Source organism: Clinocottus analis, unplaced genomic scaffold, assembly GCF_023055335.1.
Source record: "Clinocottus analis isolate CAN_PGR_092001 unplaced genomic scaffold, fCliAna1.0.p SCAF_3, whole genome shotgun sequence".
Lineage (NCBI taxonomy): Eukaryota > Metazoa > Chordata > Actinopteri > Perciformes > Cottidae > Clinocottus > Clinocottus analis.
Window position 1 is genome coordinate 4,016,800 of NW_027176042.1, and position 25,385 is coordinate 4,042,184.

Here is a 25,385-nt window from a genome sequence, read left to right on the forward strand (position 1 = left end):
CACTTGGCAGGTATATTGCTGAGGTCCTGGTAAGGTGCTGAGTCGAATATGAAGTTGTTTTGATGAGCGGTTCTCAAGAAAGCTGCGAGCAGCAATACAGGAGGCCAAGCAATCAGCCCGTATGTTTTGAACCGGTACTGGAGATGAAAAATAAAGGCACAAGTAATGGAGAAGAGGGCATGGAAAGACAGAACAAAGATAGAAAAAAAAATGGTTCAAAGGTCATGTGTTTTTACAAAATGTGCTACCCTGAGGAGGAATCCTATTGTAGTCAGTGACATCATTATGCCACAATCAGGCATCAAATCTAATGGGTGAACTATGTCAAGCTTTGTGTGTCTGACTTTTTAATGTGTTTTGTTGAGACGTTGCATATATCCATCCTCTAAGAAAGCATTCCAAACCAGACCTCTCCACTCCCTGAGACGATCCACCTTCCACATGTATGAACCCAGTGAAGGCGGTAAAAGGGATGCCTTTCTTATGCTGCACGGAAAGGGCAGGCACAGCATTCCATTACTGATCATGACACTCAAATGTGAAATTTTTAGCTGACAAAATGAACGAGGGCACCATCTCAATCTGATCGAAGGAAGGACCGCTCTGACTGTTCAGTTGTGTGCTTCACATACACTTAGCCTAACTCCAGTGCACCTGACACTGAGCTGCAGCAGATGAGCGCTCTGAAAGTTGCTGAAATAACGGGATGGTATTGTCTGCATCCGTGTTAATCAAAGGTGGTTTACTAATACTCACTGCAGAATTAGAGACATTGACTATTAGATAACAACCATTTTGTTTTTCAGGGAATTTGCATCTTTTATCTTGATCACTGTTTATGTTCCTCCTCAGGCTGATGCCACAGCTGGACACAATCGACTTAAACCCAGACTTTGTTGCTGGGGGATTTTAACCATGTAAACTTAATGAAGCAACTTACAATTTACGAAAAGAGCTAATTTTGACTGCCACAAGAGATGACAAACTGAGGTGACCGATAAATCTTTGTTATTCCACAGGCTCTTCACTTCCACAATACGGCCAGAGGGTTGAAAAACAGTGAAACCCTGCCGGTAAGACGGAGGTCGCCTTTTGTCTGCCTTAAGCAAAATGTATCTGGTTTCATGTTTTGAGATAAGGTGCTTTTATTTTGAAGTCGAGAAACGACATAGAAACGGAAAAAGCATAGTGTGACGTGTAGGCTTTAAAGTCTTTAAAGACCGTAGATCTGTCGGAGAGGTACACTATAACTCTGAGATAACTGTGTTACAGCGATGTCCAGTAGTCTCAGTGAGTGAACAGTCACTTATGTAGTCATACAACTTGTTTCCTCCGTTACGATGGAGCGTCTGGAGGCTCATATGCGCCGCCAATGCGCAACATCAATGCCGTGTAACGTAAAGCCTCCCAATGCAAAATAATTTAAAAAAATGCAGTCACTTGTCCAGTGTTGCCCTTGAACCCTTAACATCATGGGTCAGGAGCAACTGTCCTTCGCTGACATCTGCACCATTAAACTTCAAAAGAAGGGACACGAAGCCATTTATGACTTTTCTCACTCTGCAGCAGCACTTATACTGTGTTCACACCGAACCCGATAAAATTTGGTCGCGCGACCAGATTACATGCAAAGTCAATGCACAACTGCGTAGGAGCTGTGTAGACGTGACTCTTCTGGCGAGCCAAGCGACAGACGCATTTGAGGCGACACGAACAGCAAGTTTGTTCGCCACAGGGCGAACAAAGCGTTGGGCGCGACAGCTTGTCGCACGAGTTGAAATTTCCCAACTCCGGCGACAAAAAAGCGTGAGTCATAGTTGGTCAGCCGATCAGTGTTGAGATGTTCCGCTCATCACCGCCGTCCTGTTGTTGAATCAAACTTCTAGCGATGATAGCGGCCGTCATTCAGAAGCTGTTGTGGGCCTGCGGATGATATTATGAACCCAGACACGATGGAGTTTGATGTTCTGGCGTATGTGGAATTTACACAACAAGTATAAAGCAGAACTAGTGGTTATTTCCATCATGGATGATTGCTGGTTATCGTTGTCGTAAGCTAGAGGCAGTTCCTGGAGTCGGTGAAATTCACCAAGCTGTGTGCGGCTACAGATGGTATTTATGATTGATTGATATTCCCACGTTTTTGTGACTTCCACAACAAGTATAAAGCAGAACTAGTGCTTATTTCTTCCATAGTTTGTAGCGTAAAAGATCCGTTATTTTCCCGGAGAAAGGTTACAGAGATAAGCCACGCCCCCTTCCTGGCGGGTCGATTAGTCATGTTTCGTTTGGTGTGAACACCCTTTTTTTGTCGCGCGACACAACTGACGCGGTAGACGCGACGTGAAAAATGTTGTTGCGTTCGGTGTGAACACAGCATTACACAGAGGCCTAAATCCCTAGTCCTGTTATTATTCCCATCTGTAAAACACTGCTTGCATTAGTTTACAGTATAACTTGATCGCTGTTGGAATGCTTGTTTTTATTATTTATCATTGTGACTTAATTTATTTTTTTGGCCCGTGCATGTGTGTTGTTCTGCGTGAGCTCCCTAAACATAGTTCCTATTGACCATGTTGGAACGCATACAAAAACGCTTTGAGAATAATATTCCACCTTCCTCTGGTGGCATCCCACCATGCAGATGGCTGGTTTTATTTGCAGATTATTTTGAATATGTGCTGTTGAGGGTTCAGCTCCAACACAATGGAGGTCCTTTGTCTACTATGAACTAACTGTGCCTACTGTGTGTCCATATATTAGTTTTCCATTCTCTCCCTGCTGAGATCAAATTGTTCAATGTAGCAGGCAGGCAATGAAGTTAACCCAGGGAGGCGAGGCAGCAATCAAACCATGCTCCTATTTCACTGCTGATGCTTTGGTTGTATGATCCAGCATCAGAGGCCATGCTGAGAGGGCTTTGCAGTCTGATAGGCCAGTCACTCAGTGTCGGGCATTGCTGATGCACTGTATCTGCTCTGTGCTTTTGAATTATAGATGAATTTACAGTAAGTTGCATCACTAAGAACTAATGTGTAAAAGGATGTCTGTATATTGAAAAATAATTCACATACAGGCTTATAATTGATGCATTATTTTTTATTATTAGGCCTAAATTATCAATTATTCAGGATACACAACCCAGACTTTGTATCATAGTCATGTTTGTTATTTGGATATGAAACTATCAAATTATGCACAAAATCTTGTCTCTCTGCAGCTTCTCTGCAGAAATATCAGTATCAGTAGTGGCCTTAACGGACAGATCAGCTGAGCCATACTGCCAATATTGAATCTGGCACAAGGCAGAGGTGTGTGTGTGTGTCTCTGGGGAAATACTGTAGTTGACTGAGAGGCTCAGTCAATATGAGAAAACAGGCTTGATTTTCACTGGAACTTTGTAAAAGTGCTACATGGGAACTTTTCCTCGCTGATGTCTCACTGCTAAATCAATGGTGACGGCATATTATAAATCTAGCAATTTAAAAACAGCAGTCCTACGGAGCTTCATGCATTCATATAGGAGGTTTTGTGCTTTCAGCATAATCTTTGACTTATTCTCTGGCAGACAGGTAAGCAATATTTCTAAACTGAGGAGTGAGGACAAATGCATATTCTCCATACAGGGCTGTATCAACCAATGACACAAAGGCACCTTTATGCAACGTTCTGGAAAGGTTTGAAAAGAAAAAAAAAAAGGGTTTGGAGCGGAAGGAGAAGATCACAATATCAAGCTGACCTGTCAGTGTGCTGATCTACCAAATGTCAAACTATACATATTCATCTGTTTGGCCAGCCACAGTACAGAGGCAGAGCTCCAGGAGAAGTCCAAACAGAGCTGGCTGACATTTCAGCGTTCAAGAGACTGACAGCTGCACGTAAACAACATGCAATACACACACGCTCAGAACCGCTCAGAAACACACACATTCACACACATGCAATGGGCTGTTGAAGCTGGATGAAAAGAGTATCTCTTAATGCCAACAATCAAGTTTGAGAGGTGAGGTGTGGTCTTTACAGACAAGACCATTCACTTACTTTTGGGTAATGCCACCTGTGCAAAGTTTTTTCATGAAGATTTCCTTTGTAACATGAATCAATAAGGATGTAAAAAATATCATATAAAGTCATCCAACCATGCGCTACCATGCGCTACCATGTGCTATCATGTGCTACCATGTGACGCGGTTCTACCACATAACAGAGAGCCGCCAATTAAAAAGACATGGGAACGCTAGCAAACTGACAAAATATGGAACATTCGGATTATGGAATAAAAGAACAACTGATTTCAGTTCTGGAAACAAACTCTAATTGGATCTAAAGCATTTTACAGAATCCCTCAGAGTAGTATGGTGTGAGTATAGGTAAAAGCAGGCATGGAAACCCACATGGTTAAGGTCAAAGAAAAGTGGTGGTCAGGGTTAAATAATAATAATAGTTGCACTGATTGCTAGCATGAGACAGGCTTCGAAAGACAAACCCTTTCACACCTTGACCTCCACATCTACACTGGATACCAATTTAGATGAATCTCACCATACTGAGCTGCAATGCCTTCAAAGATTCTGTCAGACATTAACTACCTTTTTCACCGGCACCTTTTTATGTTCCATCTTCATTTGCACAGTGTATGTAATGTGGTCCTGTTATTAAAGTGCATTTGGTAATTGGATTGGCACTCAGTGCTGTTGCTGAATAAAAAAATGCTAATAAAGGAAAAAGTTTTACATAAACATGAGAGACAGAGCTCAGAGGGCAAACTCATTTTAGAGTTAAATTGATGGTCATTAGTGACTCTGTGTAAACATGGAGAAACAGAGCCTTACTTACATCTTTTCAAGAGCTTGCATTGACACAACCAACATGAGGAGCATTGTCAAAGCAAGCCAGGTGTTTGAGGTGCACCCTATCTGCAGGCTACATAGCAAAAGTAGACTCCCCCAGCTCTGCTCACGGAGCATAACAGCTCACCTCATCACAAACCCTCTTGCCTCCAATGCAGGATCTAGTCCAGCTGATCGCTGGACCAAGAAGTGGTCTCTTGGTAGCAAATAAGCCTAACCTAAAGTAATTTCTCCCTACACAGTTAGAGATCAAAAAAGCAAGCCACATATTTGTGTATTTATTTTGTCAATAGCCACTGGTTGGCTGTCATGTGTTTAGAAGCTACTGTGCATGAATAAACATCGATACCTTCATAGAATTTGCAGTTTTGGCCCATACAGTTCCTGTTCAAGAAGCACTTTGTTTAGAACTTACATTGCCTGTGTTGTATTATTCATGTCTCTTGCACATTGGGCAGGGTTGATTGACCCTTCAGACCTCATGAAAGCCGCAATGGCCTCTAAAACCACAAGGCAATTTATGTGTCACTTTCAATTGTCACTAAATTGTCTCTTAGAAGCTTATAAAGGCCGAGCAGTTTTTGGGGTGTTTTTGGGGGTATTTCTCACACTGCTCTTACATATGAAATGACAATCCTCTGAAAATATCAGGGAATTTTGCAGAGTAGAAAAACAGCTGTTATCATGTTATTTTCTATGTGATTAATTATGACAGTTTTCACACCAACTATGGACTTCCATCCTATTGCTGCTCTCTACCCAGACTTCAGTAACTGCCAAGGGCTTTTCAAAGAGGTCTCACACACACACACATATATATATATATATATATATATATATATATATATATATATATATATATATATATATATATATATATATATATATATATATATATATATGCAGCACGTATCCAGTACGTGCTGCATATATGACTGATACATCCAGTCATATATATATATATATATATATATATATATATATATATATATATATATATATATATATATATATATATATATATATATATGTGTGTGTGTAAGAAATGTAATCATTCTGTCGCTCACATATTCTTTGTTACATGTCCCTTGATTATATCAGCTTGTGGTAGATTGCACTTACCTCCACGGGGTAACGGCGGCCGTTAATGCTGTGCTCAGAGCCTTCAGATCCGTTGTTTGGACCCCAATGAAACTCCACTTTTTCTGCCTTAAACCTCCCTGGTAGACCTGCTCCCCGTACAAAGTAATCATCCTTCAACATGATGGCCACTGGAAGAAAAACAGGAGGACAGAGAGTAATACAACATTCAACATCTTTTTCAAAGTACATGCATATTAAATCATGTCGCTCAAAGAAAAAGACGACAGAAAATTGGCGTCTGTTGTTGATGTGAAGGCAAATGTCAAAAATCGATCATGAAGTCATTGAACATGTGTGAGAACACATTCATTTAAGGTTTTATAGAAATATAGATAAACAAAATTGTTTATTCAGAGGACATGCCACAGGTAGATATGTATTTATCTTTTCCATTTGCTCTGAGGAAGTCAAATGAGGGGCTAATTTTCCGAGCAAATTGTTCTCTTCAGACAGTGCAAACTGCCCTTGCAGGATCCTTTGTTATTCCGTCACATCTCTCTGAAATGTAGAGAGAATTAAGAGGCCCCTTACTTGTCCCTTCATAAATGGCTCTGAAAGGAATCACGTGTTCCATTAACCAGTGCAACCGTACTTCATCCGTGCCATTTATAGAAGAAGCACTCAAGTGAAGAGAGTGACGGTTCATCATTTCATCAACGCATTGGCCGTGACTCTGAGTCATCAAGGATCACATACAAGACGTTAACTTTACATAATACGTGAGCAGGAAATATAATATTAAAATGCACAGTTAAAACAGTACTAGTGACCTCAATTGAAACTCTTAATAGTACAGTATACTACAATTTCAGTTTGTGATTATAATAATACGCAAATGAAGACTTTTGCAGCATTTTGAGATTAAAGATTTGAAAATATTAGAATCATTTTAGGAGTATTATCTTCCTGCCATTTATGGTCTGCTCGGCATGATGTTATCGCTCTGCTGATAGTCTGGTAGATAGTGCTGCACTATCATGGCCAAAATAATGTTTACGGACCACTCCTTGCCCCCAAAAAAGGTTCAACAGGAAAAAAAGGAAGAAACCTTGAGGAGAGTAATTGAGGAGGAATCCTTCTCCTAGAAAAAGGATTAATCATTGTTCTATTATAATATGTTGTATTAGTGCTACTACTACTCTCATATGTCTCATCTCTGTGTATTGACAATAATATAATTGTATTATGTTGTTGATTCTGTATACATAACATCCACTGCACTTCTGTTTTGGAGTTTTGTCCAAGTTCAGGTCCAAGGACAGAGGATGTCGTATGTTGCACAGATTATAAAGCTCTCTGAGGCAGATTGTGTGATAATATTTGGCTATAGGAATAAAATTAAATTGAGAAAACATTAAATTGAATTACAGTAGTCAGGAAGTATTAAAACATCCACATATAACTCGAAGCAACCTATTATATTATGACTTAATATAACAAAATTATTAATATACTCTGTTATAGCTGGTGGACTACAATGTATGCCTTTTATTTTGTATTATTCTCCCTGTATTGTATGTATTGTGTAAGGTATTGGTTAAGCATTGACTTAACAGTGCCAACAGTGCCAATGGACTGGCAGACAGGGGTGGAGGTTCCCATTTTCAAAAAGAGGGACTTTGCTCGAACTATTAGAGTTTCACACTACTCAGCCTCCGGGGGAAAGTTTATGCTAGGGTGCTGGAAAGAAGGCAACAACTGTATGTTGAACCTCAGATTCAACAAGAAAAACGTAGATTCTGTCCGGGTTATGGAACAGTGAACCAGCTCTTTACCCTCACAAGATAACTGGAGGGGTCCTGGGATTTTGCCCAAAAAATGGACTTGGCCCAGGGATGGACTGGGGGAAAAAAGTGGCCCGGGAGTTACTGTCAGACCGGCCTACTCAATACACGACATGCACTCAATGCAGTGTGTGTGTGTGTGTGTGTGTGTGTGTGTGTGTGTGTGTGTGTGTGTGTGTGTGTGTGTGTGTGTGTGTGTGTGTGTGTGTTTGTAGTGATGTTGAAGGTGCATAACAAAACAATAAGATAAGTAACAGAACCCAAACTAACTTTGCCGGCCCAGGTGCATAATAGTGACATGGGAATGAAATGAGTGTACTCTTTCAAAGAATTTGTGTGGTGCCATGCTGTTAAATTACGCTCAAAAATGGCTTCGTCTGTGAGCGAGTGACGCAATGTCCTCTTGGTACCGCACAGAAAGAATGAAAAAACGTTTTCTTTTTTTTTTTTAAATTAAGGCCGGTCTTATTTTGAAAAATGACTGGATACATCCATCTGCGCATCTGAGCCTCTTAGTCTTGACACATGTGAAGAGGCTACGCGATAACGTTGCTTAAAAAATTAAACTTAAATGTATGTTTTAAGTCTGTCGGAGTGCCGGTGTTCTGGATTAAAATCAAGGCACAAAGTTGTAAAATGACAAAAAAGTTCTGAAAACCTGCAAGCAACATCCAAGTGTGAATTGTGATCAGTAGTGTTGCATGCTGGGTGTGGAAACTATGACTGTGAATACAGATTGTGAGGAGCAATATAAAAGTCAGTCAGGGATTTCTTGACTTCAGGTTTTAAAATAAATTTAAAATTCTGTAAAGCACGGAATGTAGTCGGGCTGGCGATGGAGGTGGGCCGGCCCCAACCCCGTCGGCCCACCGGGGATCTCCCCGGTATCCCATATGGCCGGTCCGCACAGACTTGAGAAGGCTTTCGACCCGGCCCCTCGGGAGTGTTTGTGGGGGGTGCTATCCAGTACGTGCTGCATATTCTCAGCAATAAGTCAGACACGTTCCCGGTGGGGCTGGCATTTATCACCGGTCCTATTCGGAATTTTCACGGACAGGATATCTAGGCGCAGTCCTGTTGGTCTCCTCAGACAGAGACCTCCAGCATTCACTGGCGCGTTTTGTGCGCGTTTTGCGTTTTGCAGCCGAGTGTGAAGGGGTGGGAATGAGAATTAGCACCTCCAAATCTGGGGCCATGGTGTTCTGTTGGGGTCTTGTTCACGAGTAAGGGTAAGATGAGGCGGGAGGACGACAGGCGGATCGGTGCGGCTGCAGTGGACCGTCTTGGTGAAGAGGGAGCTCAGTGGTCTCAATTTCCTGGTCGGTCTAAGTTCGGACCCTCACCTATGGTCACAAACTCTGGGATGCGACCAAAAGAACGAGTTTGCGACAACAAGCGACTGAAATGAGTTTCCTTCTTCGGTGGTCGTGCTTGGCCTTCGAGATAGGGTAAGGAGTTTGACCATCAGAACTTGGCGTTGAGCCAGTAATCCTCCATTCTTCACGCATAAAGGAGTCAGTTGAGGTGGAAACTTTCCGAGTTTCTGAATTCTTCATTTAGGTGTTTTTCCTATTTAATTAGGAACTATTTAGAATAAATGATCTGCGAAGAAAACTACTGTGACAACGGTGTCATCCTCCCTCCATCACAGCATTCAGCAGCATCTTCACCATGGTGATCCCTGCGCAGCTGAAACTCTCATCTGTCAATGAGAAACCGCGCAGAATCATGCATAATGTGTGGAAAAAATACAAGGACATTTGTCTTGTAAATTATGCATTATGTAGTAGGGGGAGAGCATGAAGCTGCGCGCCATTTTGTTTCACAGCTGCTGTTTGTGTTAGCGTTGTCACATGGCTTTCTACACACTGTGGCACCCCAAATCCATTTAAATGATGCTCTGCTGTGTTTCTTACTTTGCAGGTGGCCATCCCCATCATATTCTTCTCTTTTTATTTTTTTCTCTGTGTGCAGGCTGGGTGGCCTTCGGGAGGTAGTTTGAGTTGCTGAAGGCCTGGGGACACTCTGCATCAAGAGTGTCAGGCAATTCTTCACCCTGACTGCGATGATAGGGTCCTCTCTTTCTCTGCCTGTGTCCCTCACGCTCATCTTACCAGTCTGTGCTGGCGGGTGTCAGCGTTGGTGATCCTCTCCCTGAAGGTCAGCTCGTCGGTCCACTCCCACCGGGCATGACAGCACACATTGTGTCCGCCTCGGCTGATTGAGCTACCTGCACTCAGACAAACGGATGTCTCACATCCCAGCGGTGTACCGCCACACGCTCACGATGCAGTGACTGGGAGGTGGACAGGGCCTTTACTCGCTCTCTGTGACCTTAATCAGTCACTGGAAATTGGGAGGGGAAAAAACGCACAGCAACAAAGATGCTGAGGGAATTTGCAAGCATGGAAGGAGACCTTGTTCTTTGAATAGTCACAGCGTGTTATGGTGTGTACCTTTCACACAAACCTATTACATTGATATTGGTATTAGACACCCATCAGATGCATGTTCCAAAGTGTTGCTCTGTTTCTTTAATGTGTACCATCGTGCACTGTCTTTCTTTGGATTCATACTCCTCCAAGGATGGGCTCCAGCATGCTGTCCACTGTGCTGAGCAGATTTCTGCTGTCAGCTGACTTCCAGTGAAGACACATCACAACAATAGGGTGAAGGAGAGGACAGCGCAGGCTTGAAACCACCTGTCCCAAACAGCCCTTTCCTCAGTGATGGAATAGTGTTTTTGCATCATCTCTCTGGCTTTCAAATCACAGTGTTTTGTGTAGCACAATGTGCTATATCAAGAGGTGAAACTTAATACAATTAAAATAATAATGTACAATAACACACACTCCTTTACAAATTAAAATAAATTCTGAATTCAAATTTTGACTTGAAATACAGAAACAACATGTATTTTAAATATCTATAGTGAAACTACTTATTATTTATGTTGATACTTCATGTGTAGTTTGACGGCTAATTTTAACTTCTCAAATATCTATAATAATGAATCACAATTCATAAACTCATTGTATGATTTTTAAGCAAAATATGAATCTCTCGCACTCTAAGAGCAGGAACTAAAGTTGGTATATGAATCCCAGCCTTTAGTGACAACTTACAATGCTGTTACCAATAGACAGATGATTGACCTTTGAAGTGATACCAATACCAATGGGAGTACTTCATTTGATACCCATAACGTATCCTGGCGAGCTGACACCTCGATTACGTCCAAAAACGATGCCCCCCGACCTATGATGCCAGTGGAACTTTAAATTCTAATATAATGACGGATAGTTTAATGAAAGATATTTCATCATAGTTTAATTATTATATATTTGAATCTCTTAAGCAGCACTTGCAGGGGCCAAGCAATCACAACACTTCAAACAGGCACAAGTCTTAATCAGAATTACATAGGCATGGTCAATTTATAGTGCCCCCACTCTTTATTTCCTTCTGCTGATGTGGATTGTGGTTATTTGGATCGTGGTCCATGCCTACTACTCATTATATGAATGATTTCTGTCATATTCATTGAATTCACTCATCGTGCTGTAACTCTGTTACGTTATTCATTTTGGTCACATGACATTTGTTGCTCCGGTCCAGAGAGAGGGATCCTCCTCTGTTGCTCTGCATCCGGTTTTTTCGCTTTTTTCCCTGTGAAAGGGTTTTTACTATCTTTATTTGGGGGAGCTTTTCCTGATCCGATGGGATGATTTTACAATTTAGGTCGACATTCTTGGTCCCATTTATTGGATGACTGACTTTGGCGGTGCCCTGCTGTTCCTCTAGTAGGGCAAACATTGGGTCTACATGTTCACGGTGTCTGTAGAAGATCTACAATATTACACTTTTCATCACTTTTTGTTGTCTAATGTGTCCTAACTTATCCATGTCCACATACTTTTTTAATATAGCAAATATCATCTGTTGAGATATTGTGTGTTAAAAAGGATCAGGGGCCTCATTTATAATTGTTGAATATGGACAAAAAGGCCGGAAAGAGGCGTACGCCACTTCACACGCAATCGTTGTGGACTATTGAAACAAACATTTTGGAAACACAGATGGAGAGGTGGTGAATTAAAGTTAGACTGTAGAAAGGAAACGTTACAGGCGTCTTTACAAGTATCATGATGGCTCCCAAACACTACATTTCACTTCATATCACACATTATTTGCACTTATAGATTTTTTAATCAGAAACAGTCAAACCAGCAGTGTTATGTGTGCTTGTATTAGTGAGCCACCATGGTGACAGCATTCTCCAGTCACCACCCCTTCATCTTCATCACCTTTACCAAACGATTGCTGAAATACATCCAGTGACAGCTCGCAATAGCGCCATATCCTTATTGTCAGTCCTAATTGTATTATCTTGACTTCATGTTCAAGGAAGTGTCGCTTTTTGATGATGTCATCAAGTAACACAGTTAGAATGGAATAATAAAGATGGATGCACTTATATGCTCAAATGAGTACCGAGTGTTTTTTTACTTAGACAATTAAATGTCAGTGCACACATGTAAATACTACACTAATCATATTGCCATGAAAAAAAAACACAAGTAAATGAATAAATCGTGTTCACAGATAACACATATTGTTCTAAATGATGTCCAGGGTGGTCACTGATCATCACAATCATTTTGGAAGCAATCAGCCTGATTTCTGTGAACATATAAATACTACGGTGAGGCTTGTGATGTGTTATGTTGTACGATAGGTACTCTGGAACTGTTAGGACTATTAGGAGTGAGTAAATAAAATAATTATATAAGAACATGTGCTCTTCCTCTTTGTAGTTTCTGTGATTCATCATAAAGATCCACTCAGCAGCTCATTTCTATGCATGAACATTGATCGTTTGAATGTGGGCATGTAGAGGGATGTGAGGCTGAACCAGCTGCTCACACTTACAGGTTGATGTTAGATTTATTAAATGAAATGGTTTACTGGCAGGTATCTGCACTTTTTTGTAAATATAAATATTGTCTGCTGTATGTGAATTTCCTCCTTTGAGTGAATGCAATTATTTAGTGCCGATCCTACGCACCATTTTATAAATGAGACACTAGGGAATTATATTAGTTGCCGTCTCCCTTCGTCATCAAGGCAAATATGATTTTAGACGAAGAAATGTGCTGAGTGAAGCTACAGTTAACCTACAGACAATTTGGCAATTTATTCAAATGTGTCTTCACAGACCATTCTCACATCCTAAATCTACCAAATGTTGGGATGTAAAACAGTATTGTGCTAAATACACAGCTGTGCTCTGGGCAGCACTCAGTGTGCTGTCAACAGTGATGCCAAGCATCTGTGGCCTCTGCCTCTCAGAAGCCTTTAAACTCCATTTCTTCACTGTGGGTGAAGGATCATCCATCTTACTGACACCCTGGAATTGTGAAAAATACCTGTGGCTGACAGGGAGGGTCCTTGAGATGCCAAAAGAGCCGAATGTAGATGTCCCAGTGCTGAACTCTACAGAGGCGACACCTGCCATGGCACTTGTACTAATATGGCTGCAGCATGTCTCAATGAAAACGTGATGTGTAATCTTCATCATAACTGACTTGCTGCGTATTGCACCTGTCTGGTTTTATATTCATGTGCTGGAATGTGATGCAACAGATTTTTGACGTGCAGACACCTGCCAATATGAGCTGGGGTTATTAGAAGTGTCATATTTCAGCTTTTCATTCTCTCTGCACTGTGTTCTGTCACAGCGTTTGTGACTACATATTGTGTCTTAGCTTTGGTAAATGTGATGTTCAGTGATAAGTGAAAAATCATCTCTCTCTGCCGCTGGGCATTATTTGTTCGTGGCCAGCCAGGCCACAGCCACTTATCAGCTGGAACCATTCCTGGTTGTCTTGGGGTGTATAGTCACCCACCTTAGTTAACAAATAAATATATCTATGGTTTGCCTGAAAATCTGCGGATTGTGAATAACACATGTTGTTTTTCTTGTGGAGCTAAAATTATCTGATGAATCACATGATGACATAATATGAGATTGGTGCATGAACTTGTGTAATTGCCAAACCCAGTCCAGCATTATAGGCTCCATCAGATCCAGTACTGCTATCGGTACCAGAACAACTATGAATAGATCCTACAACATGAAAGTGTTACTTGTGGAGACATTAGACTGAGCATTGTTCTGAAATGAAAGGACAGGGGTTATGAAATTATTTAGATTCATGCTAGTAATTTGATATTTTACGTCCAAACTTGACGATGAGGGTGGCAGTGGAGACATTTTTTTGGGTTGCAATTTTTAATAAACTGATGACTTTCCTACAATATTTGAAGACCAGTAGATATCAAGATGTTTTTCTCTAGATCAAAGTGTTGGAGAAAGTAATAGATTAGCTGTCAATCATCACAACCTTCAGGACCTGGCACTTGTGGGGCGACAAGAAATACTGGGTGAACCTAAACGTGTTCCTAAACAAACGTTACCAGCACGCATTTGCTTCTCATTCTTCCCTGAATGGCCCATTATATAGGCTTAGTTCTTAAGTTTTCAAAATGTAACTGACTCGTTCATTTCACTACTTTTAGGTCAGAATGAGTGTAGAAAAACGCTTATCGCACATAAATTGAGAAATAATAATCCAGAATAAATCCAATCTGCAACAGGAGCCTGTGTTGGCTTTAATGTACCTGTTTTGCCGGTGTTCTTCATAGATGTCTTATTAGAAGATTCCGTATCGAAGCCCTCTAGTGTCAATTCCTGATACTCTGTGGATACTTTGGTATCCTGGTCCACAATGTTGATTGGTGACTGGTTTCTTTCTCTGCATTCTGGGTAGGCTGATGCCCAACCTTCATCCGGTCCATATATACCTGAGGGAGACAAGATATGCAACAGTGTCTCTCATCACTAGGACACACTTTGATGTAAAACTGAGTAGGCTTTCGAGGGATACATCAGAGGAAAATGACATTTTAGAACCATCTCATATCCACTGAAAACAGCGAGAGACAGTGTGCATTGCCAAGTCATCTGTATTCCAATAACAAATATGCAGAATAAACATAATGAGCCTCAAACGAATGGAGCTGCTGAAAAAGCACAACATTTTTATTCATGTGGTGAATAGAGAATTGTAAAATGTCATTATCACGAGACCATGATGCTTTTTGTTACATTAGCAGTAATGCATTCTATCTTTAAGTTTTCTCAACCATGCCTCAGACAACATCTCTGCATCACACAGTGATAAAATCAATAAATTAACTTCCTAGCCAGGTAAATAATGCACATTTTATATATCAATTTCTATTTCTATAAAATACTTTACATTTCTATAATAATGGAATTGACTTAAAATGAAGATTTTTTTTTTGTTGCTGCTTTTTTCTTAGCTTGCTACATGTTTCTGGGGCGTGTACTTAAACTACCTTTAATGTTGAGTAACTGAAAGCTTAGCTCCAAGTAGCTTGCCCAACACTGCTTAGCTGACAGGGAATCCTAGCCAGGTCAGAGGAGCATTACAGTGACTTTCTATAGGTAGTCATAGGGAAGGCCAGGACTGAAATGTCACAGGGCCCTGCTCAAGAAGTAGCTACTAAGAAGGAAAAGTAGAGCAGCTGAAGATGTCAGTGGTGTTACTCAATGTGTGTGAAGTATAAATGTAACAAACGGGACACATTTGCACATTGTCTTCATTGTCTCCAAAATGCATTAGTTATTCACAAATTGTTGTTTTGCATGTGTAAAGTTGTAAAAAGCTTTTATAAAGGGTCTAACAAGCTGCAAACATTGTCTGACCTATTCTGGTTGTGTTGCGCCTGACAGTGATGTCACATTGTACTGACACTCCGAAGTACACTTTTACATCACGGCAGGGTGGTCAAACCCTGGAGTTCAGTTGCTCCGCTGTTTTTCAGCTGCTCTTTAAGCTGAAGTGATGATGTTCATTGCTGTTGTGAGGTTTACACATATCAGCTGTTACAATCTTATTGGAGGTTTTTACTAATATATTAACATTTGTCATTGCTGGTATATTCATTACAACATTCCATCCTTTAACGTTGCCATGACCAATTTGTATCCTATTTTAACAGTGCACTCAATACGAACCACACTGCTACATTTATTGTTAAATCTTAAATGTTATGCACCTCCCGCCAGGACAGTTCCTTGTAAGTGATAACATACATGGCAAAAAATGGTACTGATTCTGATTCTGATAACTCCCTGCATGCAGCCTGACAACAACAAATATACAAAGAATTTTGTATTTTCTCAGACTTCAGAATAAAACGTTAAAAAAGATGATTTTGCTTTACAAACTGGTGGACTATTCTATATATGGTTATGTGGCTACATACTCATACCTGTCTGTGACTCATACCTGTCTCTGACTTGTACCCTCAGATGGAGGACCTAGAAATGTGCCCACACGGCTCTAATTAATTGCTCTACGTTTAGATAATCTCCTTTGTGTTGTGCGCAGAGCTGCTTTGCTTCAGAACCATTTACCATTCAAGCAGCTTTGTGAGCAGCACCGACCTATAATTCTCCTGACAGTGGAAACTACTTGATCTCTGGGATGTGGAGGACGAAACGCGAGCTGTTGAAAGCTGTTTTCATTGAGACGTCACTGAAAACCTGTCGCATTTAATGCGTAGAAAAATAGCAAAAGTTGATGCGTCAATACAGCTCTCAAAACCAGCAGTCAACTTTCCTTTAAAACACCGTTGTAGTGGATTTTGAACCGTGTAAAGGCAAATCAAATTGTGGGACTGTGTATTGGATCTACAGTTTAATGCTGGTGTTAATAACTATTGCAACATTACACTGGCTAATGAAGTGTGGTAATGAAGAATGTTTCTCTGTCACTCTAGAGGAACTTTGTTTAAGCTGGTCAGGGTATCTTAGCATCTCATCTCTGCTGCTGTCTTATTTTTTCTAAATCAGTCTCTTCTAAGACCCTACTGGAAGGGCAACACTAAATCACTAACCCTAACAGCCAATGCACTACAAGATGCACTTTTTTTTCTGGGCTGAAAATAGTGTCGGTGTCTGTTTAGAGCAGTGATGTAGTGCTTTCCTCTGCTCCTTTGAGTTTTCACCGTGAATCACATCCTGAACACATGAGGTGAATGAGGGCAATCTGATCTGAAAGGTTGACTGAAAGTGGTGCAGAAGGTGGGAGAGATCCATATGTACAGCTCTGCATCAGCTCATCGGGAGAATCATATATCATACATAACAAAACCGTCAAAAAATGTGTATGTTTATATGTATATTATACTCAATTCATCAGTAATAAATGGTGTTTAAATAAAGTCGTGGGTTCTCTGTATATTTCTGTACTTGCTTGAACACAGATATAGCATCTCTTCCTAAAGGGATGTTAAAAGCCTGTAGTTGGGTTCTTAATTTGCTGTCTAGAGACCAGAAATAACCTTTTTTGGGCAAAGAGGATGGAGCGTTGGCTGGGTGGAGCTGGGATGACTTAGCAGGCAACCTCTAAATGTTCTCACAAACAGACTCCATTTAAGCTTTAGTGTATTTAGTGTATTTTCTATAATCTATACATTTTATGGCCACTTGGCAGCAGCAAAACAAAGAGCAATCACAACATTGACACATTATTACTGAGTGTTGCTGTGATCAATGTCTCAGCAACCTGTTGCCTCGGTACATATCCAGGAGGCACAGAGCAACATCTGGCGTTTTGTTGTGCCCACCTGATCCTTTTAGTTTTGGTTTGGTCCACACAAAACAAGCTGTCTCGTTAGCTGCTCAATGCTCCATTTTGCTGCCCAGCTAGTTTTAACTGTTTGCTGTTTGGTTTGGTTCTGAACAGGTAAAGTTTAGGGATTTTAGCCTTTTTCTTTCTGCTGCTTAAAACTGGGATGAGAGAGTGAGCACAGATGAACTGAAACAATGAAAGACACAAAAATACTCACCAAAGCTGAGAGCATGAACTACATGTTAGCTTAACCATCTTTGCATTGCACACATTTAATTTCATCCATGGTTAAAATGAAAAGCTTGACAAGTTTACTATTATGAGTACTTTTGCATAAATATATTAATACTTTATTGAAGGATCTCATTACCTATACATATTGTATTGTCATCAGTGCAACGATATCCAATAAATCATCTCAAGCTCATTCTGACAGACACGACTTGCGCTGTTTGTTCCTCAGTGTGAAGCCTCTGTTCATGAAACTCATCCCTACTTGTTGCCGTCTCACTAAAAATAATTCTGCTGATAAGATAATGCCCGCTGAACCGCTGGAAGCATTTTAATATGAAATAAGTGGAGGAAGTGTTGAGCTTGTTTAAACACCAAATGAAAACAGCAAATGGAAGACATTTTTTTTATTTAAATCTAAAAAGGGCCGATATTTCTCTTTAGTTGTGCTTAAAACTGCATGTGTGATATCAGGATGCTTGCGTGCTACAGGTCAAAGACACAATATGCAACATACGCAATACTTCAAGGTATGTGTGGAATAAAAAGCTTATAAGGCTTTCAATGTCCCTAAAGATTTAAAACCACATTACAGGAGCTTTGAAAATAGCGTATTTTCAATTTATATGTGTAAATACATGCAACTAACATGGAAATGATGTAGAAGAGTCTTATGCCGAAATAATGATAAGAAATAACCGCGTAACCTTGTAAATATAAACAACGATGGTTGGGATTCATTCAGGTTGACAACCTAATGACACATTGCATAACAATCGCTAAAACAAAGATTGCAAACGTGGGATTTCTTTAGCTTGTACAGGCTTATTCTTTCTAAGTAATGATGTTGGAAGACGTTTAATGATGAGTGATTGATATGTCAATGTTTTTAAACACTGGCTAGTAGGAGAGTCTGGCATTACACACTTCCACACCAGCAGGCGAGCAGAAATGCAGTCAAACGCTATTTGTAAAACAGTCTAATGTCATTTCATCAAGAAATCCAATCCAAAAGCAACTTAAAAGGAGGCAGCCTCCATAACTGTTTTATTTACTGATAAACAACAGCACTGCTGGAGAATTGTCCCACGTTGGTGGAGGTGTCTGCCTCTCTGAGTGTGCGCTTGTTTATAGTACATTTTTACAGGAAAGCATGCATGAATGCCCTCTCTTACGTCCCCCTCACTTTTATTCTCTCCCTGAAATATCATGACTATCAGTCCAAGAGTACATCCATAAATATGTATGTCTGACAACAACTGGATGGCTGCAGCATGCCCGGGGATCTTAATGGCCAAATGCCCACACTTCATTTAAAAAAAGGTAACCTTTTTTGGATGTACAGGATGTCATTACGCTGAAACAAGCAGCTATGGAAAATCACTTAATCTTTGGGTGTGAAATGGGATAATGAGAAAGTGGAAGAACATTTAGAGAAAAGATGGAAAAATATACTATGAGGTGGAGAAAAAAAGGCGGCTGATGTCAGTGCCATGGAAACTGTGACAGAACTCATTTCTTTATGCATATGAGAATATGTGGGTGCATGTAATGTAAATCTTTGGCAGAGCTGATTAACCTTGTAGCACCTAAAACACCTCATAACTATCATCCTGACAACTGCAAGGCATCCTTTATTCAAACGAGAAGTACATCATAATTATACTGTTTGTCTGCAGACTTACATGTTGCATCAATTGAAGGGTTTCATATGCATGAACTCTCTCTAACATCTACCTCTTCACTTTCCAGCACTGTTTATATTAATACTATACAATTAACTAAGCAATTCCCCTTCTTTTCCGTTATGATTTAGGACTTGCCATTATTTGATCATACAGGTTGAACTAAACAATAAATTGGAGACTAGCTTGTATTTGGAAGTTAAAAGTATTTAGAATTTGAAAATAAGCTCATTATGACAAAAAGCACACTTTGAATTTCAGTACTTTAGTGACACTTTCATGATTTCTACTGTGGATCAGTTTCAAATCTCTCAGTAAGGCGCACACATTAATAAGCTCAACATGATGAGCACTGCATGACTTATGAACATGTAACAAAATCCTTCACTGCCGTTGCATCTTTAACACTCTGTGCAGCACAGACTCCTTTCAGGTTTTAGTCAAACATGCTTCAGCTCATAGTAAGAACTTTTATAACGTTTCAGCAAAGATAATACAATAAAAGTGATTTTCAATCATTTAAGATATCAAACATCAGTCAGCTCTGCAGCTCACAACAATCTCAACCCGTCAGGACATTAACTTTGTTATGAGAACTTGTCTCTCAAGATAGTTGTTTTGTGAACTATGAAGCCTCAGATTGTATAAAGACATCAAAGTAATATAATGCACTAATTTGACTACATTTATGTTTTATGAATTTCTTCCTTTTTCTTCCTTTTCTCGCTCAGGTTTAAGCAGCACTAACCGGTCGAAACGTCAAGCCACGTATCATTTTATTTCAGCGTTGTTTGAGCAGCATCCTATAATGTGTTTATTTTCATTAGTTGCAAAACAACAACAGTCAGCCTCTTGTGGATGGATCATTGTCTGCATTTCATAGTGAACTGGTTAGTCAAGCATTACACCGACTACTGCAGCTGTCGTAAATGCCTGAAGAAGACCTCGGCTACAAATTGGCAATGTCAACAGAAACTGATCCGAGCTCTGTCTGAATCTCTCGTGCTCTGTGTCTGCCTCCTCCTGCCCACTAACACCAGCTCCCACTATATGCACCCCATTCGCACTAAACTTTGCCCTTAATTGAAAGCAATACTGGGCTCCTAGGCTCTAAAATGAATTTGTCTATGATTACTCATGCCCTGGCGCGTTGCGAGCACCGGGTAATGTCTACTTCATTGAATTAGGCTGCATCCTGTTCTCTTTCCCCTCTCCTCCATCTCCGTCCTTGCCCGGGGGCGGCTATTGATTGAGGTGGTCTGGCTTTCGTATGAGGCTAGCATTACCTATGGATCCAGACAGCCACGGCCTGTTTGGCAAATGCAGCGGAAGGGGTAACGTGAAGTGATTAGTCACTGCCTTAATACAGCTAATTTCTGCTGAAGGCAGCAGTATGGGGGAGTGCAAAGGTAAAGGAAGAGAGGAAAGAGGAGACTAGCATGACTGCTAGAGCGCTTACCTCAATCACACACCTGGCTAATGGCGAAGAAGCTGTGTGCTGAATAGGTGTACTCACAAAAAGGCGCTGAACCTAGAAAACTACTTCCCTCTTGAAGTACCCTTATGCAATGGCACTCACTGCATGTGTAAAGGGACTGGTTTATCTTTGGCTCATTAAAGATTCTACAATGCTTTGCACATTATAGTCTACCAAGGCCATGAATTATCAAATTTCTCAAAAGGGCAGTCCTGCTAGCTGGGAAAATTACTATAATTAAGTTACTCCTCGATTTTCGTTTCCCTCTGTTACATCCTTTATTTCTGGTGTCAACAGCTAAAGGAACACTGTGACATCAGGAAATATGCCTGTTTCATGTCTTACCCAGAATCAGATGAGAGGATTTATAACATCCGTGTATCAACTACAGAAATAGGGCATCCTTTAAATGTGTTTCAAAGACTGGGAACAGGGGGACTGCAAGCTTGGCCCAATCAAAGGTGAAGAAAGCTTTCAACAACCGTGAACATACACACTGAAGCTGATACAAAAAGGATATCTTCAACAATATATCCCCGAGAAGGCAGTCTCTTGCCTAAGAAGATCACACCAATGAATTTGACAAAATAAATGAATAAAATCTCTAAAACAAGGCAACGATGACTGTGAGGGATCCCTCCAGGTCCACCGGGAAATTATCAATTGTTTTAATCTTCTAGTTTTTGACTGACTACGGGCAGAAGAGCTATGCAAACTTGTTAAGGCTCAAGATGTTGTCAGTGGAGAAAGCTCCCTATGGATTGTTCTGTCAAAGAGAGAATAAAGATTATCAAATAAATAAATAAAATGAACAACTTTCTGTATTGGCACTGGATTACCATGAAATAACAAGTTATGCTCATTCGTAACATCTTGGTGTTCCAAACCGCAGTAGAAACTTATCCATGGACTTAGGTGGGGATCCGAAGATTTTAGTGTTGTATATACAGCCCAAGTAAAAATAGCATAACGTTAACGCATTAGTTTAAATAATACAACACAGTGAACATTTATTATAACATAAAACAGTAATTCACTGATTGTAGAAAGAAAAAAAAATAATACTAATACTAAAAAATGATAATTTGTAAAATAGGATATCTGCGCAAAATACATACTTTTTCTGCACATCCTCTCTGCCTATCTGCTGTCTGATGAGAATGTGCACCTTCGGGCCAAATTGTTTTGGCCAAAGAGAGTCGGATCTAAGACGCAGTTTAGCCAATTGCTGATTAAAGAACTACATGAGTGACATGTATCCAATCAGCGCCCTAAAAAAGATTTAGCTTGGGGCCAGACTCATTTGGTCCCAAGATGCGTGTCTCTTGTTCTCATCAGGCTAGTCTCTTGAGGCGCCCTTTTACCAACATGACAATGGCGAGTGTGAGCACTCTTCAAAGAAGACCAAACGCTAACTCTGTCAAATCTTTCCTCCAACACCCGTTTGAGAGAAGAACTTTGGTGAAGAAAGTCCAGGTAAAACACCTGGTCCCGGATCAACCGGACCTCAGCATAAGACAACAGACTGGCGTGAAACCGAAGCAGCTTTTATAAAGATGGCTACACCAGGATGGTTTGACTAGGAGCCGGTTACTGTCCTGCTATTGCTATGCTTTCCATGCTTGCAATTTGAAATTAACAGGGAAAGATCTAGCATTAACAGATACAGGAATAAGGGACATAAAGCACGTGTCAGAAAAATTAATAAAGTATGAGAAGAACAGGACGAGAAATTGCCACCAGCCGCCAATGCACGAGAGGTTCAAGGGCAACGTAAAACTGTAGGACACTTTTTCTAAAAAAAAATTCTAAACTATACTTCTCTGCCCCGAAAACCAACTGTACTGCTTAACAGAAAGTACAACAAAACATGTAAACAAATTATCAGGGTGCTAAATATATTTATAGGTAAAAATGTAATGCTAGGATATGTGTTAAAAGGCTAACATAATTATAACCCTAAGAAAAGATACAACTTGAATGTCAATACAAATATAAGATAAAACGTACGGAAGCACAGACAGGTAATGTCGTGATCGATAAAGCAGAATGTGTGCTTGAACTTGTACTTTCCCATGAAGTTTCCACTACACAACTTCTCTCCACAATAACTGGCCTGCAGAGTCCACAGTCCCTATGGTGTCTGGCAGCTAGTGGACAACACTGTTGTGCTTTTTCATTCCAGGTGAGGATTTGAAAGCAGAGAAGGGTTATGGAGAGTCTCGCGCTGACTGCGTCCAGAGATTACAACTAATACCCCTGCCTCACTGGATTGGCTCTTCTCCTGCGGATCCAGGCGTCCTCGACATACAGGCCAATTCCTCAGTGCATTGATTTCTGCCATTTCCTCACTAATCCTGATGGAATCAGTGCGGGGAGAAAAGATCTCTTTGTGCCTGCTGATAGGAAGCTTCCTGCCAAACGGAGAGGAGAAACAGCACACCGCCCTCTGTCCATCTCTTTCCCTTTGTTTCCACGCTTGAGGAAACCTCTTTTGACGAGTGTGGTTATTTGTAGGAGACGGACGTATGGCAAGAGCTCGTCTCATTTTTCTGGACAGAAAACGAATCGCCATGAAAGATCGCTCTCTGTTTTCTTTTCCCAGCATCCTCCCATTCTTTCATCTCATTAGGCACACCTTGATTTCATTGTTATTCTCGGGTTTGTCAGATTTCTCCTGACAGCAAAATGTCTCCCAAAGGTTCTTTTTGCCTTTGTGTAAAGAAATAGCCATTGTCTTTAGAAACTTGCAGTCCATAATTGTGATCTTTACGAATTGCAGTTTCCATCCTGTCTCGGGTTTGTTTATGCTGCAAATTGGAATCGTGGCAGGCTTTTGAGTGAGAAGTGAACGAGGTCGCCCGCACAGCATCTGCCTAAAAAATGTCTCTTAATTGACGGGAAAACCTCAAACTCTCTCAAAGGTCAGAAACGGCAGCCAGGTGTATTTACAAAGTAAATAATTGACAGAGATGAAGAGTGGGCTCTCTCTCCTGGGATGCTGACAATCTGTGATGGAAGTTGCACAAAAGCGACAAGAATCTCAGATGAGAGAACAATGTCTGTCCCTCCCCTCCCCTCCTCTCTCTGTTTACCTGAATGGACCGTTAATCTTGGCTAATGTCAGCTTTCAGTGAAACAACACTTCCTTTATCGTCCGCTTCTCATTATGTTCAGCTGGGCGGCCATCTCTCCGTTTGTAGTGGTCAGTGGAGAGCAATCAGTCCTGTCAGTGGTGAATTTACCTTCAAACAGGGATTTGAATCCTTTTTTTTCAGTTTTTCTAAATGATTCGCCACATTTACAGGCTAGTATTACTAAGTATGCTATCTATTTTAAGATAATCTGTAAAGGGTGGCAAAGAACAAATGTCAACATTTCTTCAAACAACGGGATACATTGAATTTTGTACTGAACCAAAACTATGTTTCACAAATGTGCTTCACATCAGCCATGTATCACGCCTGCAGAAATGTACATGTAGTTAACTGAAACGTTTGGTTTGAATGAGGAAACAGAACCACTTGGTTAAGGTCAGGAAAAACGATAATATTTTTGCTCAAATAACAGTGTAATGACGTAGTGTGATGACGTAATGTTTGAACTATGTCAAACTATAAATAACATTACAATTGCGTACTGGTCAACATGTAGGTTACGCTCAAACTCTTTTTTTTTGGTAATTTGTCAGTTTTTGAGAACGTTTTATTTGTTTCTAAATTTTTCACATATTGAAAAATTGAAGTGTGCCAACTTTCATGTGTTTCCATCTGAGTCTCGGATGATTAGTACAAGTATCACCAAGAATTGCACATAATTGTTCTTTCTCTAAATCTAGGAGTGAATTTTTTTTTTTCAATTAGTGAAAAAAGAGTAATGTAAAAAAAAAAAGGCAAGTACAAATATGATTCTAAGTGACCATTTGTAGCAGAAAGATTGCCTCTGCATTGCACCCACTGTGTTGAGTGAAATCAACACACGGTATGTGCGACACACACTGTCTCTGACAAGGTGGATATTGATGGCTGAGACCTACGGGTCAGGAAGTGGAGGGATGTTGATGCTGCAGGCTTTTTGTATAATCAACACTGCCTCTGAGAAAGAAAGAGACATGTTGAAGCAAGGATTTGGTTGGTGTTGTTACAGCCACATTTTCATTTAGATAAACCTTGATTTAGCAGCATAGTCGCTGAGTGATATCACACTGAATCAGTCTATCTAATAAAGTTTTTCTATTTTTCTCACCACTCGTTATCAGTTTGTGGCTGACGCACAGAAAGAAGCCAGTTTGACATTTGTGGTTTTCGACAAACTGAATTAAAGAAAAACTTTTGCAACACTTTTAATGGACCATTCCATTATTGTGGATCATACCACCATACTAGATTTGAGAACATGTATCACTTCTCTGTGTGAATACTGTCGTTGTAATGCAATGTTTTATGACCTGGCGGTTAGATTAACATCCTGGATTCTAGGAATATTGA

The 25,385-nt window shown here is 40.4% G+C and overlaps 1 protein-coding gene across 2 annotated transcripts in view; it reads right to left on the reverse strand.

Annotated features, from left to right (window-relative positions):
• LOC137796156 (receptor-type tyrosine-protein phosphatase gamma-like) overlaps window positions 1–25,385 on the reverse strand; it is a 377,436-nt gene that overhangs the window by 130,268 nt on the left and 221,783 nt on the right. For both annotated transcript variants that reach the window (XM_068593883.1, XM_068593882.1), the window contains exons 3-4: window positions 14,462–14,644; window positions 5,973–6,121 (exon numbers count right to left, since the gene is read on the reverse strand). In XM_068593883.1, coding sequence (XP_068449984.1) covers window positions 5,973–6,121; window positions 14,462–14,644 — 332 coding nt within the window. The remainder of the gene's footprint in view (window positions 1–5,972; window positions 6,122–14,461; window positions 14,645–25,385) is intronic.